The sequence below is a fragment of the Rhinoderma darwinii genome, chromosome 5 (genome assembly GCF_050947455.1).
Source record: "Rhinoderma darwinii isolate aRhiDar2 chromosome 5, aRhiDar2.hap1, whole genome shotgun sequence".
Classification (NCBI taxonomy): domain Eukaryota; kingdom Metazoa; phylum Chordata; class Amphibia; order Anura; family Rhinodermatidae; genus Rhinoderma; species Rhinoderma darwinii.
Genome location: NC_134691.1, coordinates 309,141,643 through 309,166,235, shown reverse-complemented (window position 1 = coordinate 309,166,235; position 24,593 = coordinate 309,141,643). Strand labels below are relative to the sequence as shown.

Sequence of the window (24,593 nt, the reverse complement as noted above, 5' to 3'; positions counted from 1 at the left end):
CAGCAACAGGGTCATAGGTGCCCAAGGCTCATTGATACGCCTGGGGAGCATTGCTAACTCGTCTGGTCCAATCCCTTAGAAGAGCTACTGTATCACAAATTACTGGAAAGTGAATGCTGGTTATAATAGTAAGGTGTCAGAACATACAGTGCATCACAGCTTGCGGCATTTGGGACTGTCTAACCCTAGACTTGTCAGAGTGCCAATGCTGACTTCTGTCCACCTCCGAAAGCGTCTATAATGGGCACGTGAGCATCAGAACTGGACCATAGAGTAATGGAAGAAGGTGACCTGGTCTGATGAATTACGTTTTCTTTTACATCATGTAGACGGCCGGGTGCGTGTGCATTGCTTACCTGTGGAAGTGATGGCACCAGGATGCACTATGGTAAGAAGACAAGCCTGCGCAGACAGTGTGATGCTCTGGGAAATGTTCTGCTTGGAAACTTTAGGTCTTGACATTCATGTGGATGCTACTCTGACATGCACCACCAACCTTAACATTGTCACAGACCAAGTACAACCCTTCATGACAATGGTATTCCCTAATGGCAGTGGCCTCTTTCAACAGGATAATGCGCCTGTGTGGAATCCTCAGCCCTGCGCCTTGGTCATGTGTTGGTCTTACTGGTATTTTCACTGTCGTATATGGCAAATACAGTCATCAAAGACTGATGCAAATAATTAGATTTTGTACTAAATGCTACATAAGTTTCCCCTTTGCATATGACCATACAACTCTAATGGCCTCGTTTGGAATGTTTGCGGACAGTATGTTTAGCAGGCCAGAATTTGCTTGGTTTTATAGTGAAATGGTTGGGTAGACCATTTGGGTATATTAGTCAAGGACTTTAAGGCTAATTGTGCATCTGGTGCCCAGTGCATGCCTGGACTGTTGCATTCATGTGAGACACTTTTTTGTTTTTTTCATATGATTCAAGCAATTTGGTTTTTCTCCACCAGAAAGGTCAATGAAAATGTCAAGCAACTGCTGTATAACTATCATTACACATGATTTTCATTGATTTATGGCAGTCAACTCACTGTCTTGCCATAGTGTTTAAAGTTATGTTTTTACACACGTTATTAGACAGCATTTTAATAGCTGGTTTATAACATATATCTGTTTTGTTATCTTTTTTTTCTTTTTTTATTCTTGTGGGTTTTTCTTACTTTGTTATTTTGCATCTCTAATTATACAGCCATATGTCTTTGACTGTTCCACAAAATCTCAAGTTGTAAAAGAAGACACAGCACTGTCGCCTCTCACCCATTCTTGTAAATCCATGCCTTCATTCAGCAAGTGATTAACTGTAAAGAGGTTTTTATTATTTTACACTTTTTTTCCCCAAAAACAATCCCTAGAAAAAGGAATCAGTGGAAACGACATTTTTATTCATTGAAACATACATATTTTCTAAGCATTCCTTCTAATCTGGAGCAGTTCCAAGAAACAGGATTGTTTTAGTGTAAGACACATTTGTATTACAAGGGAGCTGGGAGTTGATGGAAGCAAATTAATATTAAAAAAAAAATTGTTGTCCTGTACATACATTCCTTCGACTTTTTTGCAGTCTGGGATGAGGGCCAATCTTTCCTCTGATATTTCAGGAAATGCTGTTCTGAGGAGCCTGAAATCATCAATTTGTCTTCGTAAAGGACTATTGCGTTATTAATCTTGTCTAATTATGCTTTAAGAGGAAAATGGGAATAGAATAAATTACACCGGGGTAAACATAAGGAGCACATATTTGGTTTGGATTATTTTGTTTTGCAGTTTTTGTACCTGTATATATACTTTACTGGATACAAAATCCACATAAATCTTTTGCTTGCATGTCTGGAACCAAGTATAAGGGTATGTTCACACGGCTTATTTTCGGACGTTTTTCGAGCCGTAAACGGCCAAAAAACGGCCAAAAAATCGGAAGTAGAACGCCTCCAAACGTCTGCCCATTGATTTCAATTGGAAAACGGCATTCTGTTCCGACGGGCCGTTTTTTAACACGGCCGTTTTGAGAAGCGGCCGCGTAAAAAAACTGCCACGAAAAAGAAGTGCATGCCACTTTTTGGGACGTTTTTAGAGCCGTCTTTCATTGACTCTATAGAAAAACAGCTCCAAAAAGTCCGTAAAAAACGCAGTGAAAATCGCGAGTGGCTTAAAACACGTCTGAAAATCAGGAGCTGTTTTCCCTTGGAAACAGCTCCGTATTTTCAGCCATTTTTTGACTCAGCATGTGAACATACCCTAATAGATTGCAATGTATCATTCCATATGCAATATGGGGTGGCCCTCTGTTCGGAAATAAAATTTAAGAATTCCTGTCCATTATTATAAATGACTTTGATGGTAATACTGTATCACTGAAAATGTTGTGTACATAGTCCTGTCCTCAAATATTAGAAAATGGTGCCAGAGTTCACCTGCAAGCAGTTCCTGAGTTTACCAAGTACCCTCATGTGTGTAGCGTCCATGGCTGTGGACCGTCGGGATTCCTCATCCCCCGGCGGCCACAGCCATGGATCTGTGAGAGCTGGCCCACATCTCCACCCCAGGAGACGCCAGTGCTCACTTCCACCCCATTCTGCTGTGTCCCGCACATGAAAATAATCATCAATTTACCCATGATCACCCTGGACTAATAAAAGGGCTCTTCCCTTTCACTCATTGCCTGAGCGTTGTGTTTACCCGTGTTAGTCTTGCAAATGGTCCCTTAGTGTTATCCAGCTCACAGTGTTCCCATACCTGCTATCTGTATCCCGTGCTACCGTTGTTTCTGTGCCTTAGAAAGTTGGAGTCATGTTGTGTCATCGGTCATGCCTGCTGCCAAGGTCCCATCTGTGTCTAGCTGTTACTACTGTCTGAACTGCTACAGGTACCCTTGTGCTTGAACTATATAGACATTGACTTGGTACACTGTTTGGCCAGCTCCTATCCCGCTACAGCGGTACAGCCCAGTGGGTCCACATAGCAACAGATCGTGACAATGTGTTATCAACCAGAGAGTGCCCCATTACAGAGTCAGCCATAGAATGTCTCAATTAAACAGAGAATCAACCAGAGTGCCCCTATAAACACTGCAGAAGTGTTCCCATAAACAATACCAACCAGAAAGTGCCCTTATAAACAGTGCTACCCACAGAGTGCCCCCACTACAGAGTCAGCCAAAGAATGCCTTAATAAAACAGTGTCAGCCAGAGTGTGTACACATATACAGTGTCAACAAGAGAGTGCCCCTATAAACAGTGCAGAAGTGGTCCCACAATACCAACCATAAAGTGCCCTTATAAGCAGTTCTACCCAGCCAGTGCCCCCATAAACAGAGCCAAAGAGAGTCTCCATGTACAGTATGAGCCAAATATCACCCCCAAAAACAGAGACATGATGGCCAAATAAACAATGCCAAGCAGAAAGTGCCCAAATTTAGTGTCAGCTAGAGAGTTGCCCCATTAATAATATCAGTCAGAGAGTTCCAACATGAAAAGTGCCAGAGAGTGCTCCCATGAAGAATGCAATCCAGAGAGTACTCCAATTTACAGTGTTAGCCAAGGATTGCAGGACTTTGCCAATAAACAGTGCCAGTGAGAGAATGTGCCCATAAAACAATGCCAGGAAGTTAGTAATCCCATAAACCATGCCAGCCAGGACGTTTCCCCATAAAAAATGCGATAATATTTCAGTTAAAAAAATACTAACTCACCTCCTTTGTCAACAAGTCTCTTGTTCTCCTGGTCTTAACCTCAGAAAAGATCAACACTGGGGCATTGTTCACTTCAACCTGCCCATCAGGGGTTCTGGTATCTTTCCCCATTTTCAGGAGACTTCTCGACAATCCACATATGTTGTCAAGTATATTTTAATATATATGGATGTGCACACATATGCATTTAAATGGACCCTTGAACATAATAACCTTTATAATGAAATATACTATCATGTACTGTTTCACATTTTAAACATATGATCATGACATACCTCAATCAAACTGCATTGCTTAAGGAGGCTCTAGTGACCAAAAACTGCCTGCATTGTACATAGGCCAAAGAGGACTTTTAATAATATTCATGAAATGAGAGAACCACGAAGCTTGTTGCATTGAGCTATAGATGACTATTGTTATACTTCACTGCACTTTAAAAATGGCACAAAAAATTCTGCTAAAGATCTCATTTGTAGTTATTTATTTCAAATGATGCGTAGATTTTCTTATTGTGAACGTGTACAACGTATGGGATACAATTTATTATCTGCTTTAGAGAGAACATTGTATGTCAGCAGTTTGCTAGATGCTGGGCGAAAAACAGGTTCTAGTCCGTATTCATTCATAGTAAGACAATATTATATAATTAACTGAGAATGCAGTTTGTAAGATCTCATGCGTAGAGGTGGAATCAATTTTAGAACATAATTCCATGGTGTTGAGGAAGGTGTATATTGATCCTCTTGGATGGTTAGTGCATTTTATATTGTAGCACGCGGAAATAAAACTGAAATAGCCTGACAGGCTGAGAGGCGGCAAAAGTAATGTTCTGCTTTCTGCTGTTGAGGGTGTTTGAAAGTTTCATTACCAATAGAATTTATTTGCTGCTATCAGTCTTCAAGCCACAATAAGCACAAAATTCCTGCAAGTAACCTGGATAAATTATATATGATTCTTATTTATGTAGGTGTTTTTGGTCTACGCAGTATAGTGACTGAACATTTTCATAGTGAGTTCGGTTTATTAGTTGCTTACATGGAAACAAGTTATTTAGTTTACCTATTTTATATGTGTTTTGTTGTGCCCGTGGTCGCTGACAATCGGCATGTCCTACTTACTGGCAGCAGTAACCGCAGGACACTTACTTCATGCCAGCGTCTCCCTCCCAGAGAAGCTGGCACACGCGGCTGCGGCTCCCCTCTGTGTCCTGTAGCGCGTGCTCACTCCCGGCCCTAAAGGGCCAGCATGCGCACCTGTGTTTCGTTCCCCAACCAATCCCTTACTCCCTGGACTATAAAAAGGGCTGTGCCCTTCCTCTCCTTGCCTGAGCATTGTTGTGTCTACACATGTTCGTTCAGCAAATGGTCCCTTAGTTGTATCCTGTTCCCAGTGTTCCCGTATCCTGTATCCGTAATTGTGTTTGTTCCTGAGCAAAGTCTAGTGTTGGAGTCAAGTTCATCCTCTGTGCCATGCCAAGTGTCATCTGTGCCAAGGAGTTTGCTACGCCACGTGTCTTTCAGAATTTCTATACAGGTACTCTAGTTATAAAGACTTTCATTGATTGTAGTTTTGCCAGCTGCTACTCCGCTATGGCAGAGCGGCCTAGTGGGTCCACATATCCACAGAGCCGTGACATGTTGATTCATCCATCCCATCAAATATATATTTTTTTCTTTCTACTTTTTGTTTTACAACAGAATTTGCATAAACAATGACTTGTTAAATTAAATTACTGACTGTGTGTAACCAACTATACTATATAATTGTTAAGGAGGATGTCTCATGAAGATACCCGCTTCTCTAAAAGACAGCTGTCCCGGCAATCAACCTATGTTGCTGGAAACATTTTCAATCAACCAGACATCCATGGCAGGGAAAATGTAACATTACACGCCGGCTATTCTAAGAATAACCAACCATGTAAAAGATGAACCGTCTGGATCGAGCAGAATGGACAGCGCAATTAGTTAGTGGCTCTGTGTTTTGGCTCATATAGGGGGAACTTAGTGGGCGATTACCCTCTTTGACATCCATAACGTCTTTAGACTGAGATTTTGTAAGATAATTTTGTAAACAAGCTTCTGTTCCCACTGGCATCATGAGTTCTGCTTTTAACCCATGACATATACGGCAGATCTGTTTTGATTGGCTTTGTAACAGATCATTTTGACCTATAATTGGTCCATCAGAATTATTTTGCTTTTACTATGTAGACCACACTATTATGCCCATAAGGGGAAGTGGAAACCTGACAAAACAGAACCATGATGCTAGGATGAACAGAGTTGAAGTATAAAACAACAGCACATCCAGTGATCCAACTCCCTTATATACATTGTTTTAAAATTTTGCCCCCAAGTACCGATTTTAAGGACTGTGGAATTAGTGTTATTTGGCTGGGTTCGGATCATCAATGCAAGCTTTCACATGGAAGTGATATGTCCACAAATCCTAACCTCCTCTGACATTAACATCCGTACAAAAACTGTGCGTCATGTCATGGGTTTTCATGGCCGAGCAGCTGCATGCCAGCTTTACATCATCAAGCCCAATGCCAAGTGTCAGATGGAGTGGTGTAAAGCACGCCATGTGTTTTGTGGAGTGGCGAATTACACTTTTCTATCTGGCAGTCTGATGGATGAGTCTGGGTTAGTGAATGCCAGGTGAACGTTACCTGCCTGACTGCATTGTGCCAACTGCAAAGTTTGGCAAAGGAGGGATAATGCTATGGGGTTGTTTTTCAGGGGCTGGTTTAGCCCCTTAGTTCCAGTGAAGGGAAATCTTAATGCTTCAGCATACCAAGATATTTTGGACAATTGAATGCTTCCAACTTTGTCGGAACAGTTGGGGGAAGGTCCTTTGGGATGAACTAGAATGGAACTTGCGAGTCAGGCCCTCTCATCCAACATCAATGTCTGACCTCACAAATGTTCTTTAGTATAAAAACATTTCCACAGACACCCTCCAAAATCTAGTAGAAAGCCTTTTCAGAAGAGTGGCAGCTGTTTTAACTGCAAAGGGGGAACCAACTCCATATTAATGCCTATGGATTTTAAATGGAATGCCATAAAAGTTCTTGTAGGTGTAATGCGTAGGTGTCCAATACTTTTTTCCATATAGTGCAGTTAGATTGAATGTTAAAGTACACAAAACTGTCAGTAAAGCAAATTGTTACCTTCTTTACTGACACTTTCAGGGGGGTGTCCCTCCATGAGCCCAGTTTTCTCTGTTGGGTGGAAGAGGAGATTACCCAGGAGCACTGCTCAGTATCCCATGGTTCATTGGGCCCTTAGTTCCAGCAAAACTGTACAAATTCCATGTGAAAAGGCCACAATGTGTAAAGTATATACATTTCTCGGTTTGTGTTTTTGTAAAAAATAATCTTTATTGACTAGTCAGTAACAAAATTAAAAGGTTGATGCCCTAATAAAAGCAGATAAAAGAAATCCAATACTGTGCTAATCCCACTTAATCTCTGATAGCCATTGGCTTTAAATAGGGATTTTAAATGAACTGGATTTCATTGATATATATTTGACAATGATTCTCTTGGGGAAAACTAGGGGCTCTAGAAGTTCATTTCACAAGCATTAAAATAAGAACTGTTGATCATATCTCACAGATGTCACTGTAATATTAGTACATATAATTTTAATTAGGAACATTAGTCGAACATTACTCGCTATCAGCGATAGGGGTTCCGAATACTGAACACATTTTTGTAAGGCTCAGTGTCAAAGTCCGGAAGAAGATTCAGAGTACAATGTCTGAAATCATCTAGCAGGAGTGTGATAATACCAAGAGTAGTTAAGTGACAGGCTAGGATCAGTAAACAGATAAACCACAACAGTATGTAGCATAAGGGGGAGAGGTGGTCAGAAAACAATTCAAGTTTGATACACAGGTAAGCGTCAACAGTTTGTAGAGTAAGGCAGCAATACACCAGACTAGAGGAAGGAAGCTGAATAATCTGGCAAGGAGGAAGTGCAGAGGCAGGCTTATGTAGGAAGCCAAAAGGGTGAAACGAATAAGGTAATCAAGTAAGGAATCTCAAGAGGCAAAAATCAAGAGAAGCTGGACAATAGATTCAGCATTGGAGCTGTCCAGCAGCACCAGTAGCCCAACAAAGAGAGCTGCTACCTGAGACTGAGTGGTTTCTGGGTGGTTCTGAGTGGTTTCTGGATTTTTGAAATCCTAACACTTACCTTACACTGTCACTCATATCCTCCATCAGGTGATCCTGTATTTTTTTATGTTAAGAAAAGAATAGAAAAGTCTGTAGTGCTATTCTTGTCAAACCTACCGGTACCCCGACCAACCGTATTAAAGTCAATAATGTCACTAGTGTGAACAGAGCATAATGTAATTCGGTCAAGATCAGCATTTATGGGCTAAAATAAAAGACTGGAGATCAGTGGTCTTGTCAAGGGAAACATGTCATGACGAATGCCCCCTTCGGACCCCCCTGTCTGATTCTGTATCTCCTGCTATCACTTTCTGATGTGGCTGCTTGTTTATTATAGTATCACTTAAACTTTAATTCATACATGCACTGCATGGGCACAATATATATTAACAATCCGCTGGCCTTAGCTATGGTCTTGGAGGTCAGCACTTGATGACAATATATTATAAATTTGTGGGACTACGTGTTCATTTTTATTTTATTTGTCATTATTTAAATGTATTTAAGGCTGTGTTTAGACCTCATTATGCATAGGGCCACAAGCATCCAGCATATGCAAAAAGAGTGTCTTTTTTTGGCTTCCACCGGGTCGGTATGCGTCAGCATACCTTATATTTACTATATAGGAAAGCGTAGTCTGCTGTGTCTTCCGATACTGTACAATACATTAAAAAATAAATACCACACCGTATACTTTTTTTTTTACATTGTGAATCAATGACTGACTCATGAGTACGTACACCTCTGACGGAAGGAAAAAGTGGTGTGTAAACAGAGTTTAAGCAACAATTATAGGGTACTATAACTAGAAATTGTAATTTTACACATTTAAAAAATGTCAATATTGAACATTTCTTCACTGCATATTAGACAAAATGTGTGTTATTCTATCTTGACAAGTAAAATAATGCAAATTGTGATGTCAGGCACCAGGATTTCAAACATGTTGCTGCCTAAGTGGAACGGTCACAATATGATGTGTGCTTATTTTTGATGGATGCAAAAATAAGACATAAGGGCACAGATGAGTGGATTAGAACAAGCTGCAATGAGGAAGATAAGGAATTGTATTAGAAGTGTTCTTTGTACACATCAACCAAGGAAAATGTCATTGAGGTTCATTGCTCACTTTGTAACCTGGTAATTAACATGATGGAAATCACAATGGCAAAAAATGGATCTGTGTGAATCGACATGACATGCACAGGAAATATATTATATGTTTATAAAAATTCCATTATTTTTCTGACTTAACCACTTAGTAGCCATAACCAATGCCAGAGACCTACATAATAATCTTATAAACTGGGAAAACCAGATAAACACACTGGTTGTGCCACAAACAATGGGGAAACTAGACAGTTAACTGACCACATTCATTCAATACACTATGCAATAATCTTAGAAAAGAGCTACCACCTGATGGCTTGGACCTTGTACACAAATGGCTGACCTCTAACACTATTGCTTTGCTGTCCTTGCACTTGTGTAGCAATTACTAACATATTATAAGAAGACGTATCAAATCTCCGGACACTAGCCGTTTCTCATTGAGCGCAAGCAAGGAATCATGCAGGATTAATTTAGTATTAAATGAAGTTCCCTTGAGTCACAGTTCCTCTTTAGATGCAAATGATTTGTAATTAGTATAACCTATCAATTAAGATGTTATATGGTTTCCTTATGATACAGGCTGCAAAACACTCTCAGGCCCACCCAAAGAGCCATAGCCTATTGGAACAGAAGTAACGAAATCTGTATAGAATGAATATATTATATATTTTGAATGCATAATAATGTATATGTTTTTCTATCAGAACAAGTAAAGCAACGCCTCCATTTTTTTTTCTAACAGGTCACAATCCACTGGAGTTAAGAACATCAAGACTGCTGGGAGGTATGACATTCAAGTTTATTTAATTGAATGGTTAAATTGGAAACGGGTTCCTTTGTTTTGTTGGTGATCAGTATAAGGGCTAAAAATGGTATCTACTGGCACTATAGAGAAAACTTTAATGTCTACCTTCTCAACTAAGTTTTTTGTTATTGTACCAATGCATCTCAAATGAAAAATGCAGCGACTTTGCAAATAGTCTTGATTACAAATGTAGTAATGTTTTGTGTCTGCAGCGACTTTGCAAATCTGTGTGTCTCCCTGGTAACAGACTAAACAGACTATGTAACAAAGAAACCCTGTGTAGTTGGATCCTGCAGTGATACTCACTTCTGTCCTCTACTTCTTGCTAACCTATTAAATGTAAGCTGGCAAGAAATGGGGGCAGATGGAATGGCTTGTCTGACTCAACAGATTTTGTTTGTAGTCTGTTACCAAAGAGACACATAGGTCTACATGGGAACTGTACAAGCAAAACAGTAATTCCTCATGCACACGACCGTTGTGCCACTCGGGCCGTTTTTAACGGCATCCGAGTGGCACCCGATAGTCTTCAAGGAACCATTCACTTTAGCGGGTGAATCGGGTCCGTGAAAAATTATCCGAGTCTCCAATCCGAGGAAAGATAGGACATGTTCTGTCTTTCCTCGGATCATTTGATGAGACTCGGCCGGCACACACGGTCGTGTGCATGAGGCGTAAGAGAATTTTAATTTAGACTACTCATTTTTCATTTTAGATTCCTTGTGACAATAAAAGAAAATATTTGGTTGTGAAGGGGTACACAGCTTTTATGCATTATCTAAAGAGTGCTTAAATATATTTCATGTGGACCATCTAATTTTTTGGGGGACCTGGAAACCTGCTTCTTACTCAAAGATTGTCTGGGAGCCTGTTCTGTTACTTGGCAAGTTTTCTTCCACTTTAGTTTATAAATCCTAAGGAATCATTATTTGTCAGGCTTGTAACGCTAAGGCAGGGGCGTACATAGAGGTGAGGGTGTCCATAGCAAAGTGCCCCTTAAGGAGCAGGTAAACACTATCACACACCTTACCACCTGTGACAGGAGGAAATGGATTTTTTTTTTACCCCATCTACTTTCCAGGATCCTTGGGTTAACTCCCCATCCCCTTGTTTGCTAATGTTATAGGGTTTTTGGTGTGGAGATCTCTGAAGAAGTTCTCACCACCTATGCAATAAGGAATACAGGCGACCAGTGGCTTCTCTCTCCCTTCTTCCCAGGGGCCACACAGAAGCGGAATGGCTTGCCTCTATTGTACATTAGCCTTTGGACTTAGGTACATCCCAAGTGGATCACATATTGCTAGATTACAGGAAGACTTGTTCATTAACCATATAGGCTGGGATTATAAATGCTACAACTTTGACAGGTGGCAATATAATATAGTATTTGTGGAATACCAGTCTACACAGCAACCAGAAATTTGGTCAAAAAACCTCTTTGAATAGTCATACAGTTCCATTCTGCTCCGAGTAGGTTAAATTATTGCAATCTCATTTCTATTGTGCAAATGAATTTTGGCTGCTGAGTCATGTGATGACATATGTTTTGGTTGGCTGCACAAAAATTAAAAGAGAAAAATCTTCCCAAACGCACATTAAGTCATATTGAATTTAAGTTAAATCCAACAAATTTCTATAAAACATTATATTTCAGATGTAGAGAAAAGCATTTCCCATTTCTATCCTTTAGAATATGTGTTCCTGTTCGTTTTTAAGTCTGTTTCTTGTAAGTGGTTAAGAATTACAGAATATAGTTCATCTTATTCGTGAATTAGCATTTTTATAGTCTTTCAACTGATCTAAGATTAGAAACTGAATGTTAGTGTTACTTCCGCACATATCGTTCTCTATGGAATTCGCGTTTGACTTCACTATGGGTAATGTTCAAGTCTTGAAAATGCTTTTCCTGCTCTTCGGAAACTGCCTCAAATCTGAAATTTATAGCACAGCACTTATTATTAATGAGGTAATAAGCTAAAGCAGCCCTCGGGCATAACTCACCTTTGTATACTTTTCTATCATTATAATTGAACTCATTGGCTTTTTGTTCATCTGTTTGGACAGCTAGATTGATGACTGCGCTGGAGCAGAATGTCATTTCTTCACATTAAATGTTGTGTATGAAAAATAACAGCGACGTAATAGGCAGGGGACAATGTTCTGCGTAATAATTTGCTTGTGGGGGTAATAACGTATTTGTAGCAAAAAGAGGTAAACTGAAATACATCAAGAAAAGGGTTTTATTACATGTAGATGAATGCAATGTGGTACACCATACCCTACCATACTATGTTACCAATTGTAAGCTGATAACTCTTCTTATTTTAGATATATGTTGCCTTCAATTAAGTTAAAGTGTAACTAAATGTTCGACAAACTTCTGACATATCATAGTGACAATTTTTGATTCGTGGGGGTCCGAGCACTGAGACCCCCACCCATCGCTAAAACAAACGACAGAAGTGCACAGCTGCTTTGTTTTTGTTCGGCTTTTCCCGGAAATCAATGTATCGGAGTACGGGCTCAATAGAAAGTCTATGAGCACGTAGTCCTATACATCGGCTTTCTGGAGAAAGCTGAACAGAAACAAAGCGGCTGAGCGCTTCTTCCGCTTCGTTTTAGCTTTTGGTGGGGTCTCAGTGCTCGGACCCCCACGAATCAAAACTTCTGACATGTCACTATGATATGTCAGAAGTTTGTCGGACATTTAGCTACACTTAAAAAGCTTTCTGCTTTAAACTATCCTTTGTTATATGCCTATTAGCAAGGGCATATCATAGAGGCAGGACATTTCTTTGGCGAAAAGGGCTCCAGCCCTGGTTGGTCCTGCCCCCTTTACTAATAATGGGTGGTGAAAACCTATGCAGGATCCTCCAGAGAAACTACATTCTTAGCAAAGAAACGGTTGGAGAATTGGCCAAATGGTCATAAAGTGAGTGTTGGGGGGGGGGGGGTACCAGACCAATTTTCTTCTGGGTGACAACACCCAGCACTGCAGTAGGGGCACCATTTACTATGGGGCCCCCTCTCTTCTTTGTGCACCACTGATTATAAGGTATGTTGGGGTAATAAAGAGACCTAGACCCAATCTAGACCCCCTTATTTTACCTAAAGCTGACCACCTCTTCCAGCTGAACATTCTTCTTTGAAGGACTGTAGGTTTCAATTGAAATAATGGAAATCCTGCAATGCTTTGTTCACTGCGGCAAGGGAAAGTACTTATACAGCAGAACCCATTCTCCCCATATGAAGAATAGGAGAATCAATTTGCCTATTATTCTCTTAAAGTCATCACAAAACGGATGTTAAAGGGGTTTTCCAAACCCTAAAATTGGCATTCAAATGTCTGACAATGTAAAATAAATGTAAAATGCTTACCTATTAAAATCCATTACCGTTCCCATGCCCCAGGTCACCTCGGTCCCTTGCCACTTCTTCGTTTCAATAGTTTTTTTTATTGTTTTCAAGTATAGAACAAGACAGTATATTCACATTACCTTGTGGAAAACAGTATCCACACATATTCATACAACAGTATTCATACAGTAAAATTTACAATAGGTAATACATAATTGGATGAGAATTCGTTCTGGGGTATGAAAAGGACAAAATAAACAGTCGTTGTGTTCATCGCAATGTCCCGAACTCAATCAAGGTATACATATCCGTGTAACATGAATATCAGAAAGTATAAAAGAAAAAGAAACAGAACATCGTGCAAAGATTTCCTTCCCCTACATAACCAAATTTTATCATCCTTGGGGATAAGGGAGCAGATTCTTTTACCAGCTTTCACGTGTCTATAAATAACAAGTTATGGGGTAAAAGAAGTGTTCTGGGTCCACGGATTCCATATGGAATAAAATTTTTGGTGGTTCCCATTACCTAGTGCAATAGTTTTCTCATACGTGTATGTGGTGTTTATCAGGCCTTTTAGTTCCCCTATGAGGGGAGGAGAGGTCTCCTTCCAGTGACGGGTTATAACTAGTTTCGCCATTGCCAGTATTTTGCAAACCAAGCATCTAATCTTCACCGGGTACTTATCTAGATCAAGAAAGAGTAGTGCTATTTGAGGGGCTTGAGAAATTCGACATTGAGTAACAGTATGTATGAGACGAAACGTTTGACTCCAGTATGTGGTCAGTTGGGGGCATTCCCAGAGTACGTGAAATAGTGTTCCTATGTGACCACAACCTCTCCAGCAAACAGGAGAAGCGCCGGGAAACATTTTGTGGAGCTTATCTGGTGTGATGTACCATCTCAGAGATGTCTTAACCGCAGTTTCCAGGTGCTGAACACAAGGAAGCGCTATATGTATGAGTTTAAAGGCGGCCATCCACATGGGTTCAGAAAAAGTAAGGCCGATCTCCTTTTCCCAGACTTTCAAAGGACGAGATTTGGAAAAGCTACAGTTGAAGTTCAATGTGTTATATATACCTTTGAGCCCTTTTTGGTGGTTCGAGAAGATCCCAAATAAAGTAAAGTTGCATGAGGCCGTGAAGTTGTTATTTTTTGAAGCGCAATGTCTGATTTGTAGATACTTATAGAAATCAGAGTTAGGGAGATCGTATCTGGAGACTAGATGTTCGAAAGTAACAAACTGCCCCTCCTCAAACATTTGAGAGATGTTAAGTATACCTTTGTCTATCCAATGAGAGATGTCTAGATCAGGGATTAAAAGCATAAGGAGATCCAAGGGGATATATTTTTTAGGCAGTGTGACCCGGGTGTGTGTATTGCTCTGACTGAACGACCAGCACTCCAAGGAGGTTTTTGTCATTGGTGAAATGTTGCAAGGGGGGGAAGCACCCCAAAACCCCAAAAACAGAGCCGTTTTTAGATTTATTGGAGCTAAATATGATGTCTCTATTTGTAGCCACTGTTTCCCTCTATCATTATTCCACCAGCTAGAGATCTGGGCCACTTGAGTGGCTATGTAATAATTGTAAATATCCGGGACCCCCAGTCCCCCCACTTTTCTATCTTGCGCTAGGATCTTGAACGCTATTCTCGGTTTATGCCCTTGCCAGATAAATTTAGAAAGGATGGATTGGGCCGCAGAGAAGAATTTCTTAGGTACTCTAATGGGAAGGGCTCTAAATAAGTATAATAATTTAGGAAGAAGCATCATTTTAAAAGCCGCTATCCTTCCCAGCCACGATACTTCAAATTTAAGGAGATTGTTTGTATCAGTTTGTATGATTTGTAGTAGAGGAGCATAATTGGCCTTATATAATTCTTTGAAAAAGGGGGTTAACGTAATTCCAAGGTATTGAATTCCCTTCAATTTCCAGTCGAACGGGTATTTTGTTTTAAGAAAATGTAATGTAGACTGGTCTATGTAGAATGGTAACACCTGAGTCTTCTGGGTGTTTAATTTATAGTACGATAGCTTCCCGAAGGCGTTGATTGTATCCATGACTGAGGCAATGGAGGCCTCAGGCTGTGATAGGGATAGGATAATGTCGTCAGCATATAGGGATATGATATGTTTTTTGTCTGCGAGAGGGATGCCTAGAATTCCAGCGTGGTGTCTGAGATGCTGAGCCAGCGGTTCCATCGAGAGGATGAAAATTATGGGAGATAATGGGCAACCCTGACGAGTCCCATTAGATATCCGAAAATCATCGGAAAGAACACCATTATTATATACTCTTGCCGAGGGTTCAGAATATAACGCCATCACTGCATTTAATATTTCTCCGTCAAACCCCATTTCCCTTAAGGTTGCGAAGACATACGACCATTTAACCCGGTCGAAGGCTTTCTCCGCATCCAGAGCCATCAACACTGCAGGAATCTGACGAGATTCAATAATATGTAGCAAATTCAGGACTTTTCTGGTATTATCTGGGACTTGACGCCCTTTAATAAAACCAACTTGATCCAGACCTACTAACGAGGGCAATAGAGGTGTGAGTCTCTGGACAAGTATTTTGGCGTATAATTTTAAATCTGTATTGAGGAGTGAAATGGGTCGGAAATTCTGAGGGCTGTCCATAGCTTTCCCTGGTTTGGGAAGCGTGACAATAAGGGCTGCTTGGTTCTCTTTTGGAAAGGAGCCCTCCTCCACAGCAGTTTGAAAGAAATCTCTGAGAAAAGGGGTCAAAATAGTGGAATATGTTTTGTAATATAAATTAGTCAGACCATCTGGTCCTGGAGATTTACCTTGTGGCAGGGAGTGAACAGCCCTCAAAACCTCCGAAACTGTGATCGGCGAGTTCAAGGAAAGGAGTTGGTCTGCCGATATGCTGGGAAGGGAGGCTCGTTTAAGGAAGTCCTCTATGTTTGGAGGAGTGGGAGGTTCAACAAAGGGGTCATCTTTTAAGTTATACAAAGAAGAATAATACTTTCGGAACTGATCCGCTATATCTCTGGGGTCTAAAATTTTGTTTTGAGTCAAGGGATCCCGCAGATATGGGATTCTAGTTTTTTGATGGTGGGCTTTGAGGCGTGACGCCAACAATTTCCCTGATTTGTTGTTTTGGGAATAGTATCTGGCATTCGTTTTCCTAAGATTCTTTTCATATGATGACAACAAACAAAGTCGGAGACGCTGTCTTAGGCCCAAGAGTTGCTGTGCTAAGCCTGCTGAAGGGGAAGCTTTGTTTTTTTCATCTAACGAATGAATCTCGTCCATTAAGGAGGAAAGCTCTGCCTTGTGTTGTTTTTTTACTATGTGTCCAATGCGAATAAAAGTGCCCCTAATGTACGCTTTGTGCGCATTCCAGAGTGTGTTTGTTTTGATATCAGGCGTATTGTTTGTCTCAAAATATTCGGTGAGATCTCTCTCTATTTGTTGTTTATATGTGGGATGGGACAGTAAGAAGGAGTTACATCTCCATAAATATGTTTGAGGAGAGTCATACTTCTCAGCAACACTCAGCGTGATCGGAGCGTGGTCGGACCATGTTATATCCCCAATGGATGCGGACTTGGACCCAAACAGAACATCCCTATCCACCAGAAACATATCGAGTCTGGAATAACTATTATGTGTTTGGGAGTGGTAAGAGAAGTCTCTCTCAGAGGAGTGTTGGATGCGCCACACATCATGCAATTCCGCTTTCCAGAATACATCTGCAATTGTGACATGGGAGTGTCGGGAATTAGAGGTTGAGTCCAACTCCGCATCCATTACCGCATTAAAGTCCCCGCAAATGATCAGTTTACCTTGTTTATGTTTATCAATCAAGCGTAGGATTTTGTGTAGAAAGTGAACCTGGCGTTTGTTAGGAGCATACAATGAGAGAATAGTATATACAACATTATTCACAGAGCACACAAGCAAGATGTATCTACCATTAGGGTCCGTAAGTACTGAAAGCATTTGAAAGGCAACTGTTTTCTTGATTGCCAGCAGCACCCCTCTCGCTTTAGAGGAATGATGAGATTGAAATATATGAGGGAAGAGTGGGTGTTTGATACGGGCTCCATCTTTGTGTAGCAAGTGAGTTTCCTGCACACATAGGACATCGCAAGCCAACTGTTGGGCCTCTTTCCACATGAATGTACGTTTATGAGGACTATTCAGACCGTTAACATTCATGGATGAAAATTTAAGAGCCATAGTGGGGGTAGGAGTGCTGCGGGCCTTCAGGCACATTTGATGAATATGTCAATAGTATAAGCAATACATATTCCCTCATACCTTGAAACATTAGAAGTGATGACACTTTATAGGTGTTAAAATAGGTTGTGACTATGTCAGGAGAAACAAAATCCGCACGAAACACAGTAACATAAAAAAAAGAACGGAATGTCCGTAAGAACCAAAAAAAAAAGAAGAACATCTGAACAAGACCATTGTTCAGTAAAACCAGAGGGTAAAAAGTCAGCTTGTAGACTGGATAGCACAAAAGAACTGCAAAAGAAGGCACTATTGCAGATGGAGATATACAGTACCTCACTGCTTTGCTCGGATGCGAGATTTGGCCCCTCTCCACTCGTTCTCAGCGTGTCGAATAGGTGAGCCAGAAGTTGGTAACGAAGTCGAGGAAGATTTGACGGGAATATTCCATGATAGCAGCAAGGAAGTCCCTTCGTCTACAGATCTGATCACATGTAGCGTGTTATTCCTGTGTACCAGCAGACGAACCGGGAAACCCCATTTGTAAAGAATTCCCTTGTCCCGAAGAGCTGAGGTAACTGGAGAAAGCTGTCTCCGGAGTTGGAGGGTAGCTGCTGATAAATCCGCATAGATGGAGACCGTCTTGTACTGGGCAGGGAACGCATCTTTTTGTCTGGACGCCAGCATGAAGCGGTCCTTGATGTGGTAGAAATGCAGTCGAGCAAGGACATCTCTTGGTATTTCTTCCGCCAGATGCTTCGGTTTCGGAACTCTATGAGCTCTGTCGATTATTAAATCTCTAGGGGTACAGTTGGGGAGCAATGCTGTCATCAGCCCTTGAATGTACTGGGCTAGGTCTTTTGCGGCTACTGTTTCTGGAACCCCCCGAAATTTAACGTTGTTACGTCGTGAGCGGTCTTCTAAATCAGCGATCTTCGCTCTCATTTGCGACATTTCTGCCTCTAAATCGTAATGTGCATCAATCAGAGCATTGTGCGAGGTTGCATAATCGCTCATTTTTGATTCCGTGTGTTGTACTCTGTCCTCAATCTCATGAATGGCCTCGGACATAGGTTTGAGCAGTTGGGCAAAGCCCACCTGTATGGAGCGCTGTAAATCTTGCAACATCATTTTAAGGGAGATTTCAGTAATGAAATTAGAGGAAGGAGGCGCAGATTCAGGCCAATCAGATTGTGGAGCTATGGGAAGCACAGGGTTCTCAGCAGGGTTTTCTCCTACCTCTAGATGTTCTTGTCTTCCAGGGCCGCGTGTGACAGGGGAGGAAGGAGAGTGAAGCTGTAAGCCACGTGTTGTGGTCTCAAGATGGCGGCCGCTGTGATCCAGAGAAGGCGGACCCGTAGCCTTGGGTGAGTTACAGACCTGTGTCTCTCTTGGTGGTGGAGTCGGCGGAGCTGAGCTGCTTCGCCTCGGCATGTCAGCGGGAGGCACGGAGGGGGAACCCGGATCAGATGCCAGGGAACCAGCCTGAGAGCAGTCGTCGGCGCCATCTTGTCCCGACATGCGGCGGCGCGGGAGGTAGAAGTCCGTCAGTTTCGCTGGTTTAGCGACGGTTCTCTTTCTCCTGGGCATCCCAGGAGATAATCGTTATCCGTTGTAGATAGTTTTTAGAAGTGTACCGAGGTACAATGCGGTGTAAGTCGTTTGTGCAGTGCGGAGCTAGTCCTTCACACAGCCATCCAGTCCGGTAGCCAAGCCACGCCCCTCCCTTGCCACTTCTTATTGTCATTGCGGTGGGAAATGTTTGTAGACTCAGGTGACCGCCCCGGAAAAGGTACAGAAATTAAAAGTTAGGTATACTTAATTTTTTTTTATCATTTTCAGCCAATTAAATGTTATGTTTAGGGCTTGGAAACCCCCTTTAAAAAAATATATTGAGCTCTGCTACATCTGCGTAGAGTAAAAATGGAAACAGCGGAACCATCAGAGAGTGCAAACTTTTTAACTTTACCTGTGTACTACACATTGAATATTTTGTAAATACCAGATGCCTATTACTTTCCAAGTTTCCCTCTTTCACAATACAGTTCTACCATCCGCTACTCCTCCGGGCCTGAACAAATTCCCATTGAAGAAAGATTCCATTTCTACAACTATAATCATCAACTGTCCGCTCCGTGCTGATCCTCTGCTGTACAAGACAAACCTAAACTGACAGCTTTACGAGCAGCAGCACATTTATGTGTCTATGCCCGTGATATCCTGTGGCACCATAAGCGTGTGGCGATTTTTTTTCTTTCTCTGCCCAGGGCATTAGTCGAATGTTATGTTGATAGATGCAGGTGGTTAAAAATAGTGGTGGATTTTTTTTTCATTCCGTGTATGGTACAAGCAAGTGAATAATTTTGTGTTGTAAGCAGAATGCCAAGGGACAGTAGAAACCGTATGGTAATAGTAGCTGTGGTACAATGACAGAGTACCGCTCCCAGCGCAGTAAATCAAATGCTGAGCTGCTTGCCATGGCTGCTAATGGGACTTCAGCCAGGGAAACAAAACAGGTGTATTCATTCTACGTGTTGTCTTAAATATATATATATATATATATATATATATATATATATATATATATATATATATATATATATATATATATATATATATATATTGTACAGTAAAAAGACCTATATCAAATACTGAATATATAAATAAATACAATTGCATATACAGATGTAGCAGAGTTGATTTTGTCCTATGGCCCGACTCATCATGCTCCATCATGATATTGTACTGTATATGGTGTAACATAACACTGCATACACACCTAACCTATCACATTGTCTTTTCTCAAGCACACAGCAAAGTCATGCAAACGGAGCCTCAACGGCTGCACACAAAGTCCCTTCAGTTGCGTATTACCATATGGCCGTCGTATGGTGCTCCGTACAGCACTGTATTTAGCCCTACCTGCAATACATCACACACAGTGATATTTTTTTTATTTTAAAAAGACTGTGGCCGAATGTTTGCTGTCAGTCAATGGAAAAATATGAAGTTCCCAACATCCGTTGGATTTGATTTGTGTCGTTTTTTAGGCACTTTTGATCCATTTTTTTCAAAGCATAGAATGTTCTGGGGGTGTCAAATTTGAAGGATGTTTTTTCACCAATAGACATCAGTTGTTACAATAACTGCACCAAAAAAAAACACAGACTGCGTGACTTGTATGGCGTTTGTCTGGTGCAGTTTTCATGATATTTTCTAGTGTGTTTTTTAAATGCAACAAAAAAAAATTGCAAAGGGGACCAAATACGGCAAATAATAGAAAATGGCATGATTTTTTTTTTTTCATGCATATGATTGAGAATTTATTCCTTCCCCTTTACATACTGTGATATTGGTCTTTGCACTATTGTAGCTCTGCTGTGCTATTTTTTTTATCACTTTTTTAAGCATTTTTCCCCAATTACTTATGTTAAATATGCAGTTAAAATGTTTTATGTCGAATGGGAGGAGAGAGTATTAAAGAGGCTCTGTCACCAGATTTTGCAACCCCTATCTGCTATTGCAATGTAGATTACAGTAACGTTTTTATTTTTTTAAAAACGAGCATTTTTGGCCAAGTTATGACCATTTTTGTAGTTATGCAAATGAGGCTTGCAAAAGTCCAAGTGGGTGTGTTTAAAAGTAAAAGTCCAAGTGGGCGTGTATTATGTGCGTACATCGGGGCGTGTTTACTACTTTTACTAGCTGGGCGTTCTGAAGAGAAGTATCATCCACTTCTCTTCAGAACGCCCAGCTTCTGCCAGATCACGCTGTGACGTCACTCACAGGTCCTGCATCGTGTCAGACGAGCAAGGACACATCGGCACCAGAGGCTACAGTTGATTCTGCAGCAGCATCAGCGTTTGCAGGTAAGTAGCTACATGGACTGCTAACGCCGATGCTGCTGCAGAATCATCTGTAGCCTCTGGTGCCGATGTGTCCTCGCTCGTCTGACACGATGCAGGACCTGTGAGTGACGTCACAGCGTGATCTGCCAGAAGCTGGGCGTTCTGAAGAGAAGTGGATGATACTTCTCTTCAGAACGCCCAGCTAGTAAAAGTAGTAAAAACGCCCCGATGTACGCACATAATACACGCCCAGTTGGACTTTTACTTTAAACACGCCCACTTGGACTTTTGCAAGCCTCATTTGCATAAATACAAAAATGGTCATAACTTGGCCAAAAATGCTCGTTTTTAAAAAATAAAAACGTTACTGTAATCTACATTGCAGCGCCGATCTGCTGCAATAGCAGATAGGGGTTGCAAAATCTGGTGACAGAGCCTCTTTAAAGGGGCAGTGACTGACCATTTGGTGATCACAAAGATGACGTTTGTGTGTCAACCAATTTATCTCTTTGCAAACACAAACATATAGAGTTCGCAGGCTTGGGGGAGAGAAAGGGTTTATGCAGAACTTGTACAAATACAAGATATTACCTTTTGTCAAAGATAAGATATTTTTTACTACACATAATTAAAGGAAATGCATAGGTACATAAGAAAATTAACTAGTAATACATATCAAGCATGCCTACCTGTATTATTTCCAATGGAGACATACTTAACCCTCTCTGACGTGGTTGCAAAATTGTGTAAAAATAAATAAAATTCTCTTGCCTGCAGAACATAAAATCTCTGTATTAGTCACCTCTATAAATGAGATATAATATTGATTTAATTTCCCTCAAAATTTGCATATAAACATTTTTGAAAACGACTTAAAACAACAAATTTATATTTTCATGTTTAATCTGGGATTAAATAGTAAGTGATGGCATAGTGTAAAGTTATGTCGTCACTGACTGATCGATGGAGGTCCGACTGCCGGGACCCCACCTACCCTTCGAATGAAGGGGCACAGTGTTTCACTGCGAAGCAGTGCTTCTGCCACCCACTGTGCACAACACTTCACTTGAATCGGGCTGTGTTGCAGTTCTCTGCACAAGGTATGGCCAGGAGTGATTATGAGCTGTTTTTTTTTTTTTATATGGGAGTCTATGAGCGATAGATGGCCAACAGATGGCATCCATTGGAGGCAATTTTCACAGATATGTTTTTTTTACATATTTGTTTCACATCTCGTGCCATGCATCTCATGATATGTCAAGTTTAGATATAAGTTAAGGCAGGACACATCTGTAGGGGATGTGAGAGAGGACAAAAGCAATTTTTTTTTTATCTGTTTGTTGCTGTATAATGCACTACAAGTCTGCTGCAGTATCTGTCACGGTCTATATGTTTTCTTAAGCTTTAAAGTTTAGGTTTATGAAGGAATTTGGAAGGAGGAGATTGCTTGTACAGTACAATATAATGACCTCATCAGTGCACTGTGTCCCTGAATTACCAGTGAAGACGCATTATTTCAATTGCAGGTCACTGTCCAAAGCGATGGGTTAGCAACTGTTTTTCAGTTCTCACTCTGCTGTCTTATAGGAACAAAAGTTAATTAAATTCAGAATGTCTGGCAGAAAAATCGGAGACATCATTAGTAAAATTGTGTGAATATAAAATTGCCTGATACATTTGTCTGCAATTACTTTAAAAAAATGGATGTATTCAGAGGTAAGTTAGGGTAAAACTGACCATTTTTATCTTAATAGCATCTGATAATACACAAATTGGTGTATATTTGCTTTTTGCTTCATGTTTTAGAATTTGGCATGTATAGAAAAGGAGGTATATATCAGACAATCTTTTTAGGTAAATGAAAAACATTTTTTTTAAATCAGCTTACTTATGCAGTAGGTATTTAGAGCTTTTGTGACCTTTATATCATCATAAGCCCCAAAAAAAGTGTGTAATTAATAAGAACAGGGCAGGCATGACCAGAATACGGCCTTGTCCCATGTATATCTGATCACCTTAATGACTGCAGGTATGGCCTTTTACAGCAATCATTAGAGGGCTATTCCCATCATATAATGTCATGGCATATTACTAAGATTTGCCATAACATTATGAGCGGTGGGGGTCTGACCTCTGGGACCTTTGCCGATACTGAGAACGAAGGAACCAGGGTCTAGAAGGCATTTTGCCTGGACAGCGTTTCGACCTCTGGGGGCCTTGCCAATCCTGAGAACCAAGGAACAAGGGTCTCGTATGCATTTTTTCTGCACAGCGGCACTCCCGGGCACCCATTTTGCAGTTATAATGGGACCACGAGGGTGGAGGTGTATTTCTTTCTAATAGCGATAGGATAGAACAACTGGTAACAAAGAGGAACAGGGACAATTTCGCCTCAAATTGCATTATCTGTCTTCACTGGATGAACATGGCAGACCAGTCTAACACTGAGACCGGGGACTTTGACCACGTGGGAGTCTCCCTGAGAGCGGTTGTGCTCTGTATCCACTTTCTCTATAGTTGAAGTTGGGAACGCTTCCACCGGTCATGGCGAAAGCAACCCACTACCTGAAATCTCTATGGAACCTACGCAGATTGACCAAACAGAGTAAGGGGCGACCAATTTGAAGAGTTTCTGTAACAATTTCCTTTGTGCACATAGCCTCACTCCTTCAGAAATATAACAGTACAACTTGTCTTGGCAAAATGTGTAATAGTATGTAGTTAGTCTTTAATTTACAATTTGCGCTCAAACTTTAGCACATTCACAAAGTACTTTTCTCAGGCTGTGGTTAATGAGGACCTAGAGATGTACTTTAAGAATACCTGGATATAGGGCTGTACTTGAAGAAATGACTCCCTTGCACTGTATGTTGGCAATTCCTTCTTGCTCCTTATCCATCTACTCTCCTCTGGATTTATTTAATTGATGTAGTCTCCTCCCTCTCAGGCTCTGCTTTACTTCTCTAAACAGCCTGCTCACTTAGGGCTGCAATTTCTTACACTTGCTGCACAGGCTCCTCTGGCTCAACAGAGTGCGGTGGCACCTGCCACTCCACTCTGCATTGGCTCTTTCACTAGACTCAGGCCTGAGGGCCGCTTTACTCTGAGCAGCAGTTTCCCCAATCAGGCCACGTGGTGCTAGCCGCACTCTACTGTCAGAAACAGAGAGACAGAAGACCACACAGTAGGAGGAGGAACACACTGACTGAATGAATGGGGACAGCACAGATATTGTACATTGAAGAAGCCCAAACACAGAGGAGACTCGAATGGTATAGGGGCACTTTACAGTTTTCTTAAAGGGGCAGTACAACGCCTTACACAAAAGAACTGCTGAAAAGCTCTGCTCAAGTGAATTGCTATCCAAGAT

General features: G+C 41.0%; 1 protein-coding gene across 2 annotated transcripts in view; it reads left to right on the top strand.

Annotated features, from left to right (window-relative positions):
• Positions 1-24,593, top strand: part of ADARB2 (adenosine deaminase RNA specific B2 (inactive)) — a 540,786-nt gene that overhangs the window by 93,462 nt on the left and 422,731 nt on the right. For both annotated transcript variants that reach the window (XM_075827434.1, XM_075827433.1), the window contains exon 2: positions 9,743-9,784. In XM_075827434.1, the coding sequence (XP_075683549.1) occupies positions 9,743-9,784 (42 nt within the window). The remainder of the gene's footprint in view (positions 1-9,742; positions 9,785-24,593) is intronic.